General features: G+C 34.0%; 1 protein-coding gene across 3 annotated transcripts; it reads left to right on the forward strand.

Moving 5' to 3' along the window:
- The first annotated feature begins 2,233 nt into the window (after positions 1-2,233).
- Positions 2,234-14,113, forward strand: LOC113779198 (CSC1-like protein At1g32090). 3 transcript variants are annotated; one of them, XM_027324702.1, is made up of 11 exons: positions 2,234-2,645; positions 6,180-6,332; positions 7,271-7,406; positions 8,124-8,225; positions 8,429-8,548; positions 8,648-8,728; positions 8,902-9,242; positions 10,266-10,511; positions 11,608-11,932; positions 12,657-12,890; positions 13,563-14,113. In XM_027324702.1, the coding sequence occupies exons 1-11, from the start codon at positions 2,329-2,331 to the stop codon at positions 13,923-13,925; spliced, it is 2,418 nt and encodes an 805-aa protein (XP_027180503.1). In that variant the 5' UTR covers positions 2,234-2,328; the 3' UTR covers positions 13,926-14,113. The 3 variants fall into 3 exon arrangements, with proteins under 3 accessions (XP_027180503.1, XP_027180504.1, XP_027180505.1); XM_027324703.1 differs by lacking the exon at positions 2,234-2,645 and adding an exon at positions 3,479-3,752; XM_027324704.1 differs by lacking the exon at positions 2,234-2,645 and adding an exon at positions 4,447-4,511.
- The last annotated feature ends 8,426 nt before the right edge of the window (positions 14,114-22,539 follow it).

Below are 22,539 nucleotides of genomic sequence, written 5' to 3' on the forward strand. Positions count from 1 at the left end.
AAACCAGAAATTAAATCCTACGGTCGTACCTAGGATTGTTTTTGGGTTAGGGAAATAGTTAACGGTCGTACCTTGACTATCGATAAATTAAGGAAGGGTTGGTTGTTTATCGCGTGTATGACAACTATAACTGATCTATTAATAAATGTTGGAATTATCTGTGAATCGATGATCAGTGCGTGAACCATTTCTGAAGTATATCCTTGGCTAGAGTTTCTCTAAGTTATTTCTTCTAATTAATTATTTTTTGCATTTAATTTCTTTAGTTAGCATTTAATCCAAGAACCCCCCATACTTTGGATTTTAGAAGAAACGAATTATCCCCAATCCCCGTGGATTCGACCCTACTCACCGCTATATACAAAATCTGTATTTTTCTCGAGTAGGTTTTTATTATTGCACAGGTTCGGCACATGTCAATCTCCTTTCCTGACATAAGTGGTGTTGTTTTACGCTCTTGTTAACATTATGTCACACTTTTGTAGAGTATCTAACTGAAATCTTTATCCATTTTTTGACACATAAAAACTTACTTTTGAGGGTAGTAAATTAATGTCCTTTTTTACACCATATGCAAGTGTTAAAGGATCTCATATCCTTAAGCAGTTCAAACAATATTTGTGATTGCTCTTACCAGTGAATCGCTTTAACAAAATAAAAGGTAATTTTACAATGTCAAATCTTACATTATTATATTATAAGAATGGGGTGTTTCAGTAATTTTGAAGGGTAAGTTAATTAATCATTATCTATGCATCCAAAGTGCATTTAAGAACCATCGATTATCAGGTCAAGAAGTAAGGAGTTTGATATCCCTTAAATTGAATCTTGAGTTTGAGTAACATAAACAAAGAAAACAATGTAGGATGATTCACTCCCAAAAGGAGTTCGGCGGTGCAATCGGGGGCTAATACGGTCACCGAACACCGAAAGGTTTTCATAAAAAAAAAAAGGTATTTCAATACTCTTTACATTTGGTACTTAACAATAGGTTAAGATGGTTACTGTTACAAAATTTACACTATTCTTACAAATTAGTGTATTATTTTCACTTCTAAACTTCATCATATTTTTATTTTGCATTAGTGCCTTATAGTTATAGTTATGTCTAGTAATTTTAATTTCTTAATATTAAAAAAAACTAAAAGTTCACCCATGTAAGAAATTTTGCAGATTATCACAGCAGCTAAGATTACAAACTAAAAAGTTATCCAAATTATAGTTTATAAACACTTCATTCCTGTATTTCACGAGGGTGTGCCCTAATTTTGTATGTTGAAATTAGAGTCATGGTACTCATTCTATTAGTTATTCCGTTTGTTTTACTTCACTACAAAATATTACTACTACAATCTTTCCTTTTACAATAAGGGTATCATGACAAAAAATTCATAAAAATTAATGAAAAGAATTACTATTTCTCCTTATAGGAGTAATTTCTTCCAATAAGAAATTTACCAAAAGAATGTACTATTTTCTTGGTATAGGAGAGTTGTGGATCACCATTTTCTTAGGAAAAGTTCTTGTGGTTACTCATTTTACACGCAAAATTAGATTTGGAAATTAGTACTCTCCAAAAAAAAGAAATAAAGAAACCTCATTTCTATAAGTATTTCTGCTACAATTAAAAAGGTTTGTACTTTGTAATTTGTATTAAGAGTTCTTGAATAGAAAAAGTAGAAAGAAATATTAATCAAGTAAATAATCCCATTATGCTGCCAAAAAACCCAAAAAAGAAAAGTTACAAAAAAATTTTTTTTTTTAGCTTCTTTACTATATCATTATTTTTGGCAACAATTGTCATGGCGATCTTTTTGGCATGATTGCGGTGCCAATAATAAACTATTTTCCGTCGAAAACTGAAACTGTATAAAGGAAGAAAGGGAACAAAAAGAGGAGAGAAGCCTCTCCAACAAAACAAGAAACCAACAAGAAAGCCAAGGCCAAGCAAGAATAACTGCAGAACAAAACATCCCCCAAAAGGCTCCCACAATTTTCATCTAGTTCTTTCTCAGTTAATTACCAGAACTGAAACCAACCCACTGAATATTAAACAAAACCCACATCAATTAAACGATTACGAAGGGAAACCCAACTTTCCACGTGAAAACGTGAAGAAAAAGGTGCCCATTACAGCAGCAACAGAGCCCCATTAGGCCACTTTCCATAAAAACATTTAAATCCCACTTGCGAGAAAATATTGGAAGGTTCCTTCAAATTGGAAGGTTCCACCTTTTATTCTTCACCTGTCTGTCTCTCTTTTGTTTGTATGTTTTCACCATTAGTATGTTTTTTGTGTGTTGAGTTTTGTGAGAATTGTGATGAGCAATGGCAACTTTGGGGGATATTGCAGTGTCTGCAGCATTTAACATCGTTGGTGCTTTTGCATTCTTGTTGGCTTTTGCTTTGTTGAGACTTCAGCCAATCAATGACAGAATTTACTTTCCCAAATGGTACATTTCTGGGAAGAGGAGCAGTCCAATGCATGCTGGTGGGAGTTTTGTTGGGAAATTTGTGAATCTCAATTTCAAGACTTACTTCACTTTCCTTAACTGGATGCCTCAAGCTCTGAAGATGAGTGAGGCTGAGATTATTGACCATGCTGGTCTTGATTCTGCTGTTTTCTTGAGGATTTATCTTCTGGGGTACTGTCAAAAACTCTCCTTTTTCTGTAGTTTAAGATAATTTGACGGTTTTTGCCTTCTGGGTGCCTCTTATTGTTCACAAATTTCGGTCTTTCTCTTGGATGCTGCAATAGTTTAACTGGTTAGTGCATGGAAAAGTTGAATATTGAACTCTTAAATTTGATTGTCTTGTTTTTGCGTTTTTGTCTAGTCATTGCGTTGTTTGTACCTTTTTTATGAGAGCTTAACATTACGGGGCTGCAAATTTATAGATTTTGCCAAGTTTTAAGTTAGGTGACTAAAATTGCTGTTTTCTTGGCTTCTGGTTTAAGTTTTTTTTTTTCCTTTTTATTTGGCTTTGGTGGCGAATAAATTTGGGCTTGTCAAGTTTAAAATACAAGAAAAGAAGAAAATTTTGATACTTGTTACTGTCTTGTGAAAAGGTATTTACTTGTTTTGTAGGTTTATTTGGACAATTTTGATTTCAAATAAAAAAATTTATTTCACAAATTTCAACCATCTTTTGATCTTTTCAATCACTTTTTTATCTCACATGCATCACATCATAAAAAATGCTACAGTAATTATTTTAAATAAATCATCCAAATAAACTCTTATCCAAACAAACTTAAATTGACTTTTCAATCCTGACTAGTTCTCAGAAAAATCAAGTGTTCGGGGTTGGTAAATTCTGTCTTTGTCCAGATTTTTAGATTTTGGCGAGAAAGAACTGATTTTGACTTATACTTTGTTTCGTTTTTCTTGGATTTTTTTAGTGTCGTCTGATGGCTCTCTCCCTCTCTCTTGCCCTTTGGCCCTTTGCATTTTTTCTTTTTAGCAGTGTAGCTGTCGTTGCTCGCCTCACCTTGGTTTCTCGAAGTAAATTTCAGTTTTCCAAGTAGTGATTCCCATTTGTGGGCAGTTCTGCAAATGGTCTGGGTTATCAAAGTAGGTTAATGTTCTTGAATGGTCTCTAAGACTCCAGAAGTGGGCATTAGATGTAGAGTGCAGATAGAGCAATATTACATGGATCGGTAGAGGTATTGAAGATAATTTGCTTTCTGTTTTCAAATCAACATACCATGCAACCACAGGGAATACGAGATGCCAGGGAACTCAGTAGTTTAGGTATGACTACTTGTCTCATCAAAAGTACGTTTTATAAGCAAATAATGGAAAGGCTGTTGAGAAAAGCCTGGACTATGGACTAGATATATAGTTTAAATCCATACACTACAATTTGCTGTAATGAAGATTATGCAGTTGTCCTTGAAAATCTCACACCCTTTGTTAGACATTAGAAGAATGAGTTATACATCCCCCTTCACTTAGATTTCTGAGGATCTCACAATTAAGATTGAGGAAAGTGAAAGGACGATGTCGGATTTTCCATTTGTTCCTTTCAAAGAAAGGATAAAACTGGATTTTTTGGAGTTGGTATTCAAGTAAAACCAATTTCGGTTTTTATCAATCATTAGCAGATAAGTTGTGATTAATTTTTCCTTAGTGCTTAAAGTATTTTAATTCTTTGCCCATGATCATCTGGTTGATAAACTTTGATCAATTTGTGGAGGGCAGACATTTGGACAAGTCCAGGATGTCATATGTGCCTACAGCAATGTTGATTTTGCTGAAACACAGTTTCATTTCTCCAGGCAAAAATTTTTGTCAAAATACTCATTAATCACTCTGGATAAATGTACCTTGCAATGCCTGCTCTATTCTGCCCAAGTTGGATTTTGATGAACTGGAACAAATTCTTTCCAAGTGTTTGATCATATAACCGTCACCTAGAGTGCAGCCATTCTCCTCTGCCTATGGTAGCTAGCTTTAAAGACCTGAAAACATTAACCATCATTGTCATGAAGAAGTTCTTGTCCTGTCTTGGTAAGCCTCTACTGTTTTTTGCTTCTGAGACCATGATTTTGATTCTTTTCATGAAATTGGAAAATTACGGGTTTAATTTTCGTATTAATTTGATGCAAGAATTGTCTTTGTAGTTGCGAATTTTGTTGCCTATAGAAATACAAAGAAAGGCAGTCTGAATTAAGGAACCATAAATAGCAGTTTTAGCATGCTAACTGGGATAATGAAATAGATCTACAAAGTCAGTATGTGCTCTTATATGATCTTGCCTTAGCAGGATTCTTCTATCATATGGATTTGATCACTGACCCTGCAGTGCTCCTTTCTCTGTTGTTATTTAGGGATGATCCTTTAGTAGATAATGAGCATGTGGAAATCGGTTATCTCCCTGCCTTATGCATCTAGTACAATTCCATAAGAGATGTTTCCGTGTTGAGTAATATAAGAGGTACAAGTGACACAAGCCATGAGATTAGACTAAGAATAATCGGGAAATGGAAATGGCTGAAGGCCATGTTTTGAGAAATCTCAATTTACATATTGCTTTATAGCTTCAGATTGACTTTACCATATTAAATAGCTTTGTAATTGATAGCTATGGAAATCTTTTGAACCATAAAGTGAAAAAGAATCTGTCTTCAAAACACCATCTTCTGTCATTCCGGAATTTCTGGGTCTATTCTTAAGCTGGTAGTGTTACTGACTTTGAAACTTTTGGTTCATTACCTTTAGTATTACCATAGTCTGTTATGGAGTGCAACTTTCATATTAGTCTGACCCACCATAATCATCTGGAATGATTCTATCTTTTCCAAACAAATTTTGCCTGGGATGTAGCTAAACTACCACATGTCAACTGTTCAATTGCCTTCCTTCCACAAGTCTGTTTTTGATTTATTGCGGTCTTTTCTAAGAGATTGCTGACTCTATTTAAAGCTTTGGCCTTGTGGTGCTTGGATTCTCTCAGCCCAAAAAGCTGGATGGAAGAATACTACTTTGTCACATTTCTGATCCCAAATAAAGGACAGTCTTACTTGTTTGCCAAGGCTTCAGCTTGTGCAATTGACCAATTCCCAATCTCCCTTGACAATGTTATTCATCTCTAGGCAAACTGCTTGTGCCTATTCATACCATATTGCTTCCAAGGCTCCCATTGGTATCTGATTTGCCTACTATAGGCAGTCTTTGATTAACTGGCTGCTCAGATATACTCTTATGCAATTTACGCCCTGGAATGCTGATTCATATCCTTTCACATATTACAAAAATCCGCGTAGGGTTTTCATTGGGCTTGGTAGAGAGTTTTAAGATACTTTCATATCTCCTTTTCCTATGTGCCAACCAAAAGCAAAATTGAGTTCAATCCACCTCTTAGCCCTCATCCTCTTCGCCCCATAATTCTTTTAGCTTTTTCTTTCTGCTATTTTTTCTTGTCCTTCTTCTCTCAATATATCATGACTGGTACAAAGAAAATTGGTAACATCAGTTTGTGTAAGGCATGATGTGACTCTGTCCTTTTACTTTGAAGACAATGAAATTTGCATGCTAAATTAAGGCCCTTCTTAAGGAGTTTATTCCCTTTCCTTTTTCTTTCGTGTTAAAACTCTTATTATGAGTTAACAGATGTCTCTTTTGCATAATTTGATATTTATTGAAGTTTAAGATAATAACCTTTGTTATCTTTAACAGTTTAAAGATTTTTGTCCCAATGGCTGCTGTAGCACTCGTGGTTCTCATTCCAGTGAATGTATCGGATGGGACATTATATTCCCTCAACAAAGATTTGGTCATTAGCAACATTGATAAGCTTTCAATATCAAATGTTCATTCCAAATCGATTAAGTAAGTATTTTCCTTTTTTTTTTCAGCTTTGCCACATCTGATATCCTCTTGTTAGACAATTAAGAAAATTATGGGCAGAAGACTTCAATAATTCATTGTTAGCATCCCTTAGTTGCAGCTCAGTCTTATTAATCTGAATAACCTGCCATCCAATTCTGATAGAATGTATAAAGGATTATTTTTCACTTATTTTTAAGGCATGCTTCTTTTTTAAAATAATAAATCATACAAAGACATGGTAAGAAGTTTAGACATTTATTTAACTAGATAGTCCACACTGTACGGGAATTTTCGACCTTTTTTTGAAAAATCCTGTTTTCTTTTACGAATAATTGCCAAAAGTTCCATTTTCTGACAAACCACCCATTTATACTCTTAATTATAAAAAAGACCAACTTTCCTTATAGCAAGAACTAAGAAGATCCTATCCAGCCTAATAAAAAAAAATCTATGGGATAAACCTCAATTAACTGCTAATAGACAATTATTGTGGTTCCTCCGGACATCCATTGCCACGGATTTCTACTTTTGAAGGAATCTGCTAAAAGAAACTGTATTCAGATTTTAAATTGTCAAAATTGGATGGATGTATAATTACTAAAGGAATGTAATTGTTGTTAGATTGTTTTAACAAATCATACTGAGTAATATGCTTCTTTCCTTGTATCATATAATGCTATAGAGGTTTCCCACCCATGCAGAATTTAAGGAACTTAGGTGAAATGTTCGATTCTAGTTTTTTTTCTTCTTTTTGTTGACAGATTTTTATAGGAAAAGAGTGGCAAGAGCAAAGCTTCCTTACCCCAAGTTAATTGATACCTCTATATATGCTTTTTGACTTTGGTTTAGGTTGGTGAATAATAGCTGTTTGTGCATGGATATAAGAATTTATGTGGTATAATGTTAGTTATAACTCTTTTTCTGTGATCAAATCCCAGGTTTTTTTTCCACATATCAATGCAATACCTGTTCACATTTTGGACGTGTTACTTGCTGTACAAGGAATATAGCCGGGTAGCATCAATGAGGTTAAGATTTTTGGCTTCACAAGGTAGAAGGGCTGAGCAATTCACAGTGAGTTGAACTTCATTTCTTTGCCATTTCATGATTGACTTCGTATTTCTTTTCTTTTTCCAAGTCTTATCTACTTTCCTTTAGATGTGTGAAGCTGTTTACAAGAAAGTTAATGCACGATTAGAAATGAACAAGTACTTCAATGAGTGGACTGTAGCATATGACCAAAGGCTCCTTTAACCATGCAAATATTTTGGAATCTATTGGCACATTACTGTCACATGCTGTTAGAGATGTAATGTGCTTGTTACAATTCAATTGTTGGTGCATTATCACCCCTCTGGAGACTGGATGGGGTTTTCTTTGATACCAACTGTATTGACCCAAAATTGTACACTATTTTTAGCAACTTGTTCGGCCCTCAATTGCATGTAACAAAAGCATCATATTTAGTTCAAACTGTTCCAATATGATGTGGGACAACCATTGAAAAATAACACACATACTGTTACTGAATCCTGTAGTAATGGACATACCTGTTTTAGTAGCCCAAGAAAATATGTCACATAGCCCTCCATTGTCTATTTTGATTAACTAGGTGACTGGTTTTAGGAAGAGGAAGCATTTTCTGTATTACTTAGGAAGAGAACCTCTTTTGCAAGTAAAATGACAGAAGTGATTATCTCAGATTTTCTAGTCTAACTTCCTCGTATTTTGGTTTGCATAAATTTGATTTCATTTGTTTTGATTACATTCTTTTTGATGTACATATTTCAGGTTCTTGTTAGGAATATACCACATGTTTCTGGTCGCTCCACATCCGATAGCGTCGAGAGCTTCTTCAGGAAAAACCACCCAGAACATTATCTGTGTCATCAGGTAATATGGTGTTTTCAATGCTTTCACGCTTTCAGAGAGATGCCCTATTTTTACATGGTATTCCATCAAATGCACTCCAACTATCTGCTTCTATTTGAAGTTTGCATATCATATGTTCAAGAGTATTATTTTGGTGTTGAATGAATTGTACATTGTACCAATGCCTTGTTGTTCCATATTATATACTGATTATCTTTCTTCAGGCTGTCTATAATGCTAACAAGTCTGCAAGACTTGTCCAAAAGAGAGATAGACTTCAAAACTGGTTGGACTATAACCAGCTGAAGTTTGAAAGAAACCCAGAAAAGAGACCGAGAAGAAAGGTAGATGCTTTACTGGGTTGAAATAAGACTAGTCAGATAGCAATGGCACATGCTATGCAGAATGTTTTGTTAATAGTTTCTTGTGTTCCTCCTAAGCAGAATTGTTTCCTTGGACTTTGGGGAGAAAAAATTGACTCCATTGACTTCTATAAGCATCAAATAAAGGAGCTTGATAAAAAAGTAAGCTGTAGTTACCTTCAACCAAATCTTGAAAAACAATTATCATTATAATATTTTATTTGTCTTTTTCCTTTATATTACAGTAGCCACCTCCAAATGAAGATTAGTTGCTTACTTGTTTAGAACATCATTTTTTGCAAACAACTATCCCTAATCTCAGTATCGCTTATTAGTTGACAATGGAGCGTCAGAAAGTTCTCAAGGATCCAAAAGCTATCATGCCTGCTGCCTTTGTATCATTCAATTCGAGATGGGGTGCAGCTGTTTGTGCACAGACACAACAAAGCAAGAACCCAACACTGTGGTTAACAAAATGGGCCCCTGAACCCCGGGATATATACTGGAAAAATCTTGCAATCCCCTTTGTTTCTCTAACTATTCGTAGATTCATAATATCAGTAGCAGTCTTTGCTTTGATCTTCTTTTACATGATACCAATAGCATTTGTGCAATCCTTGGCAAACTTGGAGGGTTTGGAGAAGGTCGCTCCATTCCTTACGCCGGTGACCGAACTGTAAGCACAGTTTACTCAATTTTCTCATTTTGTAACTTGTATGATCTTTTTTGGTAAAGCTGGTTTCAAAATACGTAATCAATTGCGAATAAAAATGCGATTTATTGCACAGTAAATTGATTTTAGTTCATATGAATAATATGTTTTTCAGTTTTAATCTACATCCTGATATGTCTCTTACATATATCTCGCTCTATTTCCTTCTCTCTTATTTTTTTCCCAACAATATTTTCTGCTGGAATTTGTTTTTAACTGTATTGTGCTGTTAAATATGTTGCATTTCTAGTTGGAAAAGCATACCTCATACATGCACAAAGTAAAAAGAAAGAATTGGTAAGATGGCAAGGATGGAACTTACTGGATGTTATCATGGGTTAGTGGTTTAATCCTTGGCAGATCTTTTTTTGTCGAAAAAAAAAAACATTTTAATGAGGGCAGAAATGAGAATCTAAAAAATGACACAAATCGTAGAACCAAAGCCCTTGTATTGTGATACGACTTGCATATCAACAACATTACATGTACCTTTAGATTTGTCATTTCTTTGCTGTTGTTCCTTTTATAGTTCATTCTTGATGGAAGTTGACATATCTTTCATAAAGGGATGTATCATTTTGTATCCCTTCATACATTTTGTTGATTCTTGGGTACTTTTATCTCTAAAATTTGCTCTAAAACTTGTCTGCAAATTTTTTTAAACATTCAATAATCCTGTTTAGAGGCAGCTTTCATTTCTAAAAGTTTGGTCTTCTTCTAATCTTATTTATGGTGTCCAAGAATATCACGCAGAGCATTGGATGATGGAGTGCCTGGGCCAAAAAGTTGACCTTCTGTGCTGATTCATTGGTTGTCTTTTTTTCCCATGTATTATCAATTTCGTTTTATGGTACTAAAAACTTCTTTATTATTCTTAAAAAAACATATTTACTGTCGCTTGCTCTTAGACAATGCCCAGCCATATTTTAGTCCTCTTGGTGTATGCGTCTTTATTTCAACAAATAAAGTTCTGGAAATGTTGTGCAGGAAATTTATCAAGTCTTTCCTTCAGGGTTTCCTTCCTGGTCTGGCACTTAAAATCTTCTTGTTTGCTCTTCCAAGAGCATTGATGATAATGTCAAAAGTTGAGGGATATGTAGCCAAATCAACATTAGAAAGGAAAGCAGCAGCCAAGTATTATTACTTTATGTTGGTTAATGTGTTCTTGGGAAGCATAATTGCAGGAACAGCTTTTCAGCAACTTCGTGCATTCCTTCACGAATCAGCTACACAGTAATCCGCTATCCATTCTGTGGCTTTCTTTTGTGATTCTTTATTTCTTTTTCAAGTATGAGGATCAAATAGATTTTTTTAGTTTAGAGTTTCCTACATGATCAAATAGATTTTTTTTTTTTTCCAATGGCCAGACGTGATATCTCACAACTAATGCTTTTTATACCTTGCTCCGATTATTCTTATTTGCACAACTAGATTGGTGTCATGCATGGAATCACTTGCTTTTAGGCTTGTTGCATTTGGTACTTTAACATCTTGATATTAGTTTTATTTTGACATCCATTTCTGGTGGTTGATTTGTTTTTATGAACCTTGGTATTGGTCCGGCTTATCACCTAACTTGACTCACCTTATTTGTTAATCTTATTCTGTTTGTTTCTTAAAAAGTATTAACGTCTATTGCTACAATCAGCTATGACCTCTGAATATGGTTTTGGTATCATCAATTTTGCGAGTCACAAAGCAAGAGAAACTTAGTTCTCATGTATATAGAGGACATTCAGTGATTTTATCCTTGGGGTGTTCATCCCATTTTTATGAACTTATAGAGTAGAAAATTTACTGGTTGCTTCCTCTCAAGTATGGTTATCGTTCTACTCTCAACATAGTATAGCTGTTCAAGTGGTCAATAATCTTCTGTTATGACTTCACAAAACTATTGCATACCCAAATTAGCCTCTATGGCTTGTTGTAATATGCCCATGTGTAGAATGCTCGAGTCATATTGTCCAGATGAATGTTTAAACAGTTAAGATCATGTGTGAGTATCAGTGAGATTTGACACATCTCTATCATAGCAATTGTGATTGAAGAATTTACTCGAAGTATATAGTATCTATTTGCATCAGCAGCTTCTGGTCTTAATTCTACTTTTTATGGCTGGGGATTACTTCAGAAAGAAGGAGCATTGCATGCAAAATTAGGATGAATATTGGGAAACTTATGCTGTTGTGTGATACAATTACGATTGTGAGATTACCTACAGATTTCATATTTGTGGACTAGTCTTCCTAAAATTATATGGTCAATTTTCACTGAAAATTTTCCTGCTGTTTCAAATTTGGATTATGACAATGCTTGGGCCTTCTGACAGGATTCCAAGAACCATTGGTGTGTCAATACCGATGAAGGCTACCTTTTTCATCACCTACATAATGGTTGATGGTTGGGCTGGCATTGCTAGTGAGATTTTAAGGTTGAAGCCTTTAGTCAAATTTCACCTTAAGAACATGCTCATTGTCAAAACTGAAAGAGACAGAGTGAAGGCGATGGACCCTGGGAGTGTAGATTTTCCTGAGACACTTCCAAGTCTTCAACTATACTTCTTGCTCGGACTGGTGTATGCTGTGGTCACTCCAATACTTCTTCCTTTTATATTGGTATTCTTTGCCTTTGCGTACTTCGTCTATCGTCATCAGGTTAGCATGCATAATTGATATGGTCTGGTTATTTTCCGCTTTCTCATTTGCATCCGTTTCCTCTGGAATGAAATCTCATGGAGCCTGGCTATGATGAATTAATTTATGCTGGAGACATAGGCAGAACAATAGTTGCTGAAAAGAGTTTTAGACTTTAAAGTGAATGGGGGCAATTGTAAATCACATTATGCCTTTTGAGATTTCAACTGATCGTTAAGCTGGACATGGATGAAACAAGGGCAATGCATACTGAATATCAAATATGTGTTATCTTTTATATTCTGAACAATATAGAAAATTGCTAATCGAAATATGGTTTTAAAGTGAAGATTTTAATATATAATGTGAATTTAGGTTGTTTTCTCATTGGTTGTGATTGAGATAAAAATGCTTTCAAACTCTATTGGTTCATCGGTTGTGATTGATGTAAAAATGCTTTCAAACTCTATTAGTTACGACATACTCTTTTTGTGTTGTAGTTGAATTTCTGAAATTAGAACTCCTCTAGAATTAAAATGTATAGCTAAATGGCATCAGAATATTTTTGGCAGCAAATTTAGATTCTCTGCTACTTCAAACTCTATTAGTTACAACGTACTCTTTTTGTGTTGTAGTTGAAATTCTGAATTTAGAACTCCTCTAGAATTAAAATCTATAGCTAAATGGCATCAGAATATTTTTAGCAGCAAATTTACATTTTATTCTTCTCTGCTACATCACGCAGGTAATCAATGTGTACAACCAAGAATATGAGAGTGCTGGTGCCTTTTGGCCACATGTTCATAGGTGTATCATTTGGAGCTTATTGATTTCTCAACTTCTTTTGATGGGTCTACTGAGCACCAAAGAGGCTTTAAGCTCTACTCCTTTGATCATTGTGTTACCTATATTGACATTAGCCTTCCACAATTACTGTAAGAATCGGTTTGAACCTGCATTCAGAAAGTATCCACTGGAGGTGAGCTCCATGTCTGATGGTTTCTATAGTACTTTGACTAGGACCTTTCATGTTGATGCCATATACCTGGTCTATGCTTCATAGTATCTGTGATTGTCTTAACTTCATGTACATTTCTGGCGCTGCATGCAGAAATGTGGTAGTCAACTGATTGAAACTCCATTTTGTTCTTATTACTTGCTTTTTCACATTTTTTTTTATTTAGAGTGGATAATTTTGTTCTGATTTCAACTTTCTGTTCTGTGCATTATCCTGCTTGTGGTGAGAACAAATCATCACTGCATTCAATAAATGACACTAATTCTTACTCTAATTTCTGAGATCTTGTTGGAACACGTGCCTTCTGTCATCAAACTCTTTCATGGTATTTTGCATCTGATGGAATTATTGTATCCCAAGTTTGTTGTTGAAAGCCAAATTATGTGCAGAATACGATTATGGTTGTTTGGTGTTCCCCTATGTCCCAAGATATAGCTCACATTTTCTGCTGTTCTATCACTGGCTTGATTAGCTTCACAAAACTCATGCTCCTTGGATGCAGAAATCTGTTGCATGCAGTTTGTTGTCTTTATTTGAGTTTGCTCAGGGGCAGAACTGTCGTGCATTTATTGTCTTGTTTTGAAAACGTTGGTTGCTTAATGTTCTAATAAAAGCATTCTTTTTAATCACCAGGAAGCGATGGATAAGGATTTAGAAGATCGCCCCTCTGAATCTGACGTCAAGTTAAAGTCTTTCTTGGCGGATGCTTACTTGCATCCTATATTCCGCTCTTTTGAAGAAGTTGAATCAGTGGAGGTTAGAGTTGACAAACGCCGCGCTCATAGTCCGAGTCCATCAAGAAGCAGTTCTTCCTCTTCAGACGACGACAGCCATCATCTTGAAGATGAGCCATCTCAAGAGGAAGATGAGCCATCTCAAGAGGAAGCAGTTCTTCCTCTTCACTATGCATATGAACCGCCTAGTGATGCGTATCACTACGTAGCTGAGGTATTGAGTAATGTTTACGAGTATGGAACAGAGCCGTACCATAATTAATATCACTATTGAGACTAATTTTCTTGGTATGATTAGTTTAAGTTGCTTGCACAGCCTAACCACCATAGCAGCTAGTTTCAAAAGGTTAATATGAGCTAACCCAATGTAAACTGGATTCTGATATTTTGTCCATTGTTCTGATTGGTGTGAGCTAAGAATTTGAGTGAGAAGCTATGCGATCTTTATCATGCCCTTTTTTTTCTCTCTCTCTCTCTTCATTCCTTTGCCTGTTGATGTTGATGTTTTTCATGCTGTTTGATCCTTTTTTCTTATTGTTTTCCCTCAATTTCGATTTTAAAGAGTGGAATACACAAAATTTATTTGAAAATGTAGAGCTATGTAAAAAGTTGAATCCCATACCAAAAGAGTAATAGCAATGCTGAATGTTTTTAAGACTGGTTAAGGTTACTGATGCTCCTGTGTAGCTATATGGGTCATTGTTGTGCTATATCTAGTTGCAGATGACAAAATATCAGAAAAATTCCTCCTTGCCAAGAACAAATTCTATTGACTTCTAGGCCCTTTCTGTTTTCTTCCTTGCATCAGTCAAAAAGTAGGAAAGTCATAAAAATCTGGTGGCTTTATGAATAGTGGTTTGAAGTTTTGGGACCAAAAATTAGTGCTAGGCTTGCTGCAGAAGTTGACCTGCAGCTGAAACTTTGATCTGCCATTCTTGAAGGATTTGGATTTAAATTCAGACCTTTGAAAGGCTAGCTGTCTACTACATTGCAGAAGAGAAATTCAGCCCTGAGATTCAAAGTCTGTAGCTCCCAGCCTTACCTGCTGAGGAATTTTGACATGTTCTGGTCTAGTTAATGCATAATTAAGATAATTAAGTTATGATGCGCAACAATTTTTTTGATTATGAGCTCAGTTTTCCAACACTATAAACACAAGCCAGGTGCTTGATAGTGAATGGAAAAATGATGAATCTTTTAAACTAGTTTACCTTCAAAAAGCGTTTAAAATTAGGGTATTTATAAACGGGAGATATAAACATGAGAATTTTTGTAATCAATGAGGTGAATAATAACTATTTTCTTTGAGGAACTTTTCTGGTTCTTCGACGGTACCAAAAATTTAAGAAGGAAATATAGTATATATAGAATTCTTAATTAAACCTATGGTATAAAAACACGTCTAACATGGGGTGCAAGAGCGTTTTGTTGATATCTTATGACTCTCCCCAGGGCATTAAAGTAAATTTACACATCAAACTAGTGGGGCTTCCACCAATGGTTCGGCAACTTACCGTTACAAATTCCGCGGCAAGGCCTTGTTTGCAACCCAAGTTTTTGGCCAAGTTCATTTGCTACAAGTTTTTTAAAAACTTTAGTTACAGTAACCTCAAAAAAATTTTCAAAATTTTTAAACTATACACTTCAAAATATTCAAAAATCTACATATTTCAAAATTTTTTAAAAAACTTCTACAATAAGTTACAATAAAATTTTAGACAAACTCCCAAAAAACTCACCTTCCAAACAGGGCTTTAGCTTTATGCTTAGAGGTTTGGAACACTCAACCTTGCAGCAATTTCAAACTACACATTAGGCAACGCTTTATGTTGTAGTTGAAAAATTTTACTCTAAGCCACGTAGGAATTTATAGGAATAATTGTTCAAAGCATCCCTTACATTTTGTAAAATAATTTTTTTCATTCTTTATTTTTAAAAGTGTTATTTTACGTCTCTTACAATGGTTCCTATCTAGACTTTCGACTAGTTTTTGGTCGGGAATCATCATGTCTCTTACAAGTGGTAATTTTTTAGAGGCAAAATTTTTAAATGACATTTCACATAATCTGATTCATAGTTCCTCGTATTTCACAAAATAAATTTTTTAGTCCCTCACATTTCAAAAATGAATTTTTTTTGCCTTTCACATTTCATAAAATGAAAATTTTCATCCCTCATTGATCATGTGTATAAATAGTTTTTTTTGTTCATAAAACCCATGCATATATTTATTTGATTTCACCTGAACAATACAAATAGCATGTAATATATCTTTATTTGATTTCACCTCAACAAACTAATTGTAATTGCAGGTAAAATCAAATAGAGATATATTACATGTTATTCTTACTATTCAAATGAAATCAAATAGATATATATATATATATATATATATATATATATGACGGGTATTTTACATACATACAAGTTAAAAAATCGAATTACACCCGTTCACTACAAGTATACAGGTCAACTAGTAGTTTAGGGTATATATCGGATCAATCCCACGAGAAAGAGTGAACAATTACCGGTATTACTAAAGTTTCTCTATTATTTAGACTATCAATGAATTATAACAAATTTAACCTACTGAAATTATACAAAATAACAAAAGGCTCCTTAGGTTGTGGTATCCCTAACTACTCATGCAACTGCTATATTTGGATCATTGAGTACTACATCTAGGTTAGTTATAGTGTAATTTCCTTATGCATTTGAATCCTACTTTCGTAGTGAATCAATTATACTTATAACTAATCCATACCTATTCTCTTGGTTATGAAATTAGTTACAAGTTCATTTTTTTCGGTGAAATTACATGAAATGAATCACTAAAAACCACATAGGTGCACCTCTACTTTCGTGAGTGTACTCCCTATGTTTAGCACTTCTTGAACTAGTGTTAAATCTCAATTTTCATTGTAGAAACAATACCTTAGATAATCACAATCAATGATACCAGATTAATCATGATTTAAAGAGCCAAAGTGCTAAATAACTTGCTCAAATCATAGCAATCAAATAACCAAATAACAAACACTAACAATCATAGAAAGTTCAACCAAACCCAAGGTATAAACTTTAAAGATACATAATGAACACAAAATCCAGAACTTGTATATTAACCAAACTTAAGAATCTGATACAAAAGATAAAGAGTTGGAGAAGAGATAACCCATGTCACTTGAGCTTCAACTCCTCCATCTTCATCCTAATCTAGTCAAGATACAAGAATGGATGATCTATACTACTCTACACTAAGCTAAACTAACACTTAGAAGATGAAGGAGCTATATTTCTGCACTCTCCAAGTTCTCCCGTATGTCTCTCCCTCTCATCTTCAATCTTGCAAGCTTTTGCTATATAATGATGAAAGTTGGTCAAGAAGTGAGGTTTACACCTCCCTTTTATAGCTGGAAATGTTTCTCACATGTCTAGCATCACATTTGAGTTGGTGGAGGTGAAATTGAGTTTTTCGCGTAAAGAGCAGCCTTCTCTGACCACAATCCGGCCAGTAATCCGGCCAAAAATCCGGCCAAGTTCCGGCCGGATTGCTACAATGACCTTTTGGTCACTTTCTGCTCAATTTCCAGCTCTGCTCTAATTTTGCATCAACTTCAACTGAACTTTTCTTGATGATAAAAGCTGATTTAGCTCTTGACAAAAACATGAAACTTGTATCCCTTTGAGTTAACTTTCCAATGCATCAAGAATCACCTCATTTGGATCTGTGTAGGCTGATAAATGACCAAAATACCCTTGCCTGCTCATTGCCATGTTTCAGCTTCGACCAAATGAAATTGGCTACTGTACTTTGGCTTTTTGACTTGGAAAACCTTCAAACTGGATTTAGATGCTTTCACCAAAATTGTAGATCTATCTCTTATCTTCAAATGGGTTTAAGAATCATCCCAATCCGATCATTGTAGATCAAGTTATAGCCAAAATACGAAAATGTGTCAAAACTGTCAAAATGCATAAAATCCAAGTAAAAAGTGATAAAAACCTCATTTAATCAGTTAAAAGCATTTTTCACCAATTATAACCAAAATGATTCATTTTCTTCCAATAATATAACCAAAGTGACTAAAAATAATATAAAATATCATACAATTATTACGTAAATTAGTCACTTATCAATATATATATATATGTATATATGAGTTTAAAAAACAAAAAACTATTCGTACACATGATCAATGAGGATGAAAAATTCATTTTGTGACATGTGTACGAATAGTTTTTTCTTAAATTATGAAAATCCATGTATATATCTATTTAATTTCACCTAAACAGTACAAATAGCAAGTAATATATCTCTATTTGATTTCAACTGAACAAGCTGATTGGGTGATACGGGGAAGGGAGTGTAAGTGAGAGATCTCATATTCGAATCCTCCCGTTTATACAAAAAAATAGAGATATATTACATATTATTCATACTGTTCAAGTGAAATCAAATAGATATATACACACACACACACACATGGGTTAAAAAAAAAAGTTAATCGTACACATGATTAATGAGGGATGAAAAAATTTATTTTATGAAATTTGATGGATAGAAAATTTTATTTTGTGAAATGTGACGGATGATAAAATTCATTTTGTAAAATATGAGGATTATGGATCGGATTATGTGAAATTTGATTTGATAATTTAGCCCCTAAAAAATGATCACGTGCAAGGCACGTGGTGGATTCTGATAAAAAACTAGTAGGAAACCTAGATATGTTCCAAATTTAACCAATATAAATTTGTAAGGGACGTAAAAATACATTTTTAAAAGTGAGGGATGAAAAAAATTATTTTACAAAATGTAAGGAACGTTTTAAACGATTTTTTTGAATTAAATGATAGGCACAAAGTAAATGACGGCTCAAATCTTTAATTTTATGAATTGTTATATTTGTATTTATTACTTAAACATATTAGTGATTTTCAGTTGTTTTGTGAACTCATAGTCATTCTTCTTTCATTCCTTATCGTCAATGCTCTTTTCATTTTTGGGTCTACTTAGAAAGCCGGTTTAGATTGCAAACTTTTGAAGTTTTTTATAGAAAATATATTGTAGTAATATGATGTAGACGAAATAAAAAAGATTATATCAAGGAAATATTCTACAAATTTATTCCAAAAAACTACGATTTGATTTTCTTTTCATTTTAACATTCGTATATGCTTATATTCATCATTCTTTTTTTGTGTGTGCGTGTGTATATTGGAGCTTTTCTTGTGCGTTTTGGCATCAAATCTCGGTAAATATTTTTGACCTCTTTTAAACGTTGTCTTTTTCCATGTTTTTTTTGGAAGAAAGTCTATTCAGTTTGTAAGAATTGGACTCAATATTGCGGAAACGTAGGACTCAAAATTGTGAAAGTGGTTACTTTAATTTTTTTTTTGGTTCAAGTTCGATAGTGTTGTGTAAATTGACTGGAAAATTATTGCAAGCAAATGAGCAATCTGTTTAAAACAAAAAAAAATTGCGGAATGAAATACATCAGTCTCTTTTTAGTAAACATGGTTTGGCTGAAAATTACATCTCCATTTTTGTGTGATCAGTCTGGTAGTATAGGCACACTTTCTTCTTTCCCTCCTATTGCCTTGTGCAAAAATAATAAATGGAAATGTTTTGCTCTAAGCTATGGTCAAACTACAGTTTCCAAGAAACTGGAATTTTGTTTCTACACTTAGTGATCTCTCTCTCTCTCTCTCTCTAAAGTGCACATAATAAGAGGCAGAAATTGGTGAAATTTGTCAAAATGAAAGCCTAAAGGCTTCCATGATGCTTTTACATGCTATATTTATCTAACTTATCACTTTGGATTGCCATTATCTGAAGTTTATATAGAAAAATATACTGTAACGATTTGATATATGTGGGGTAAAAAAATATTAAAAACACTGAAAATGTCAAAATTTTGTTGGGAGAGAAATAGCAATACAAACGAGTTTTTTCTAGTGAACATTTTTTAAAAAAATTTTCTGGTGAACTTGCCTGATGTCACCTGTTTTACGCATAGAATCACAGAAGAGACAATTTTCTGGCAGATTGTGTTGACAACAAAAAGTAAACTTGGAGCCTGTTCTTACGTTTGAGAATGAGGTATTGGTCAGTGGTCACCACTTGAATGAGTGAAAGCATTGGGTAATCAACATTTTGGCCAAGTGAAACAATGGAAAAAGAAAAACGTTAAACTTTCCTTGAATTTATTTGTATGTCTTTTTCCATGGTCAACTGTGTAACTTTTCCAAGGACAGAATTTAGTGCTTCTATTACAATTTTGATCAAATCACCACTTTATAATACTAATAGTTTACATTATTTGATAAAAAAATGTATTTTACCAAAAAATTTTGAGAGTTGCGCAACAAAACATTAGTTAATTGCATATGCTCTTGTGCCATCTTTAACCTTAAGGCAGCCCATGAGATATCTTGACATTCATAAGATCAGATCTTCTTTCATCAAAAAAGTCTTTCGCTGCAACAGAAGTGACTTCTACCATATGAAAGATAATTACACATTTACACTACTATTCAGTCATCAAATTCTTTACTTTTTTTTATTTTTGTCCATCTTTACTAATAACTTGTGCAGCTGATTGCTGAAATTTGGATAACACTGTGATTCATGACCAAATCTTCAATTAAACTCTATATTTGTACATGTGAGGTTTCTGTTTGTGGTTTATTGGTAAGGGTGGCAAATGGCAATGGGGCAGGGTCCCTTACCCCCGCCCCATTGTCAAATAACTCCCCCGCCCCCTACGCCGCCGCCGCCTCATTTTTTCCACGGTCCCCGAGAGAAAAGAAATCAACCTACAATATTTAACAATCTACTCATCCACAAGATAATTTTATTATTCATTCTATTTCAAAATATTCAATTAAGAAATGCTCAAGTACTCAACCTTAAACCATTCAACGAGTTGCAAATACTAATAACTAAAGAACATTAGCAACCTGTCAATACCATGAAAATGACATTAAAATATCCGACTGAGACGTAATAGGATCAATTAGGGTTGTATATTCTATTTTTCTGTTTATGTTTAGTCTGAATAGATAATATAGTACCATTAATTTAGTTACCTTATTAAATAATAGATTATTACTTATTAGTCATTAGAGATACAAAATTATGTTATTAATTATATTATTAAATATAAAGAATTGAATTATAACTAAATTATTATATTGTATATATATTGTGTGTGTATTATATATACATCTATAAATTTAAATAAATATATATGTATAATTTTTTTATATGCGGGGGACGGGCAGAGGATGGGACGTGTGTATGTTGCCCCACCTTTCATCCCGTTTTAAGGCGAGGGGAACTTTTCTCCCCCCGCCCCTCCCTATTTTCCACCCCATTTCCATTGCCAACCTTATTTATAGGCTTGAGCTTGAACTAAACTTGCCTTTTTATCCTAATAGACATGTTTTGATCCTTGAAATTTTTATCAAAATAAGCCAACTAGTTAATTTTTAGGATAAATTTTTTATACACTAACAGTATATACATTAGTAAATTTAGATACACGCTATATATGCAAAGTTTAATTTGTTTTTTACTATAAAGTTTAATATTCATAACAAAGATTTAGATACACGCATATATGCAAAATTTAATAGTCAAATTCAAATTAAAATAATGTTTCATATATCGTGTATACACTGACACTTAGGAAAGTTTAATTAATTTTAAAGGACGGGCTCTTTTGTGAGACATTCAGGGGCATAAAAGTAAATTGACAACAACGGCCAGCAACTCTACATGTTCCTTCGTTGGTGACCCTTCCGTTATAACATCCTTCTAAGTTGTAACTTCGTTGGTGACCCTTCGGTTATAACACCCTTGTAACTGAACAAATCTACAAAATTTAAGAATTCTATCAGTCCTTCGTTCTCTTCTGTTCATCTTCTTGGTTAGTCTCCCTAGGTCTTCTCTCTACTTTTGTATCTTTTGTTTTTTCCCTGCTACTTTGTGGTCTGGTTAAATCCATCACCCTGAAATGTTCTTTAAGTTATGGTAGTATACACTATCAAGCAAATCCAGAGCTGTTAAAATGGTCTTCATTGAAGTTGCCTTCTGAAACTTCATGATGAAGAACTGTTTGATGATGCTGCTTAGACAAAATTTATGTGAGTTGCATGTGTAGGTTTCTGTTTGTGCTTTATTGATGACCACCATCTGTTCTGTTTGTGATAGTGTATTACAAAAGGTTTACATTCAAACTTCAATGTTTGATAGAAACCAGCCAATGTTTAATCAAACTTCAATGTTTAATCAGATTCATGTTGATAGAAACCAGCCAATAGCGATCATGTTTTGAAAAGTGTCAAACTTGCCGATGGCAAAAGGCTTTCTTCGAGCAAAGTTGCGGATTAGGGCTAAACTCTAGGAATAGTGCATTTTCTCAATCAAAAGCTGTTGCAGTGGTTAGTAGTCATTGACTAATGTTCTATGGTAGAATGACAAAACTTATCATGAGATGTGCAATTAAAAATTTTGCATACATATGCACGAAAAATACTCCAAAATTTTGAATCAAAGCTTGAACTTAAATTTTCTGAAGAAATTTAAGGTTCTTTTTTTTTTTTTCTGACTCTTTCAGGGGCATGAAGTAAATTGCAACCTAGAGTCATCTATTCCGGTGGACCAAGTTTTATCGTTACACCATTCAGACTTTAATCTTTGCCGTTTTTCCTTCGCTAGTGACCCTTGGAGCTGGTGTACGACACTTGCTGGTGATGGTGATTCAACGATTCTATTGGTCCTGTGTTTTCTTCACTTCTTCCTGGTTGGTCTCTATCGCTGTTCACTCCACTTTTGCATATTCTTGCTTTTTTGGTTTTTTTTTTTC

This window comes from Coffea eugenioides, chromosome 8, assembly GCF_003713205.1.
Source record: "Coffea eugenioides isolate CCC68of chromosome 8, Ceug_1.0, whole genome shotgun sequence".
Classification (NCBI taxonomy): domain Eukaryota; kingdom Viridiplantae; phylum Streptophyta; class Magnoliopsida; order Gentianales; family Rubiaceae; genus Coffea; species Coffea eugenioides.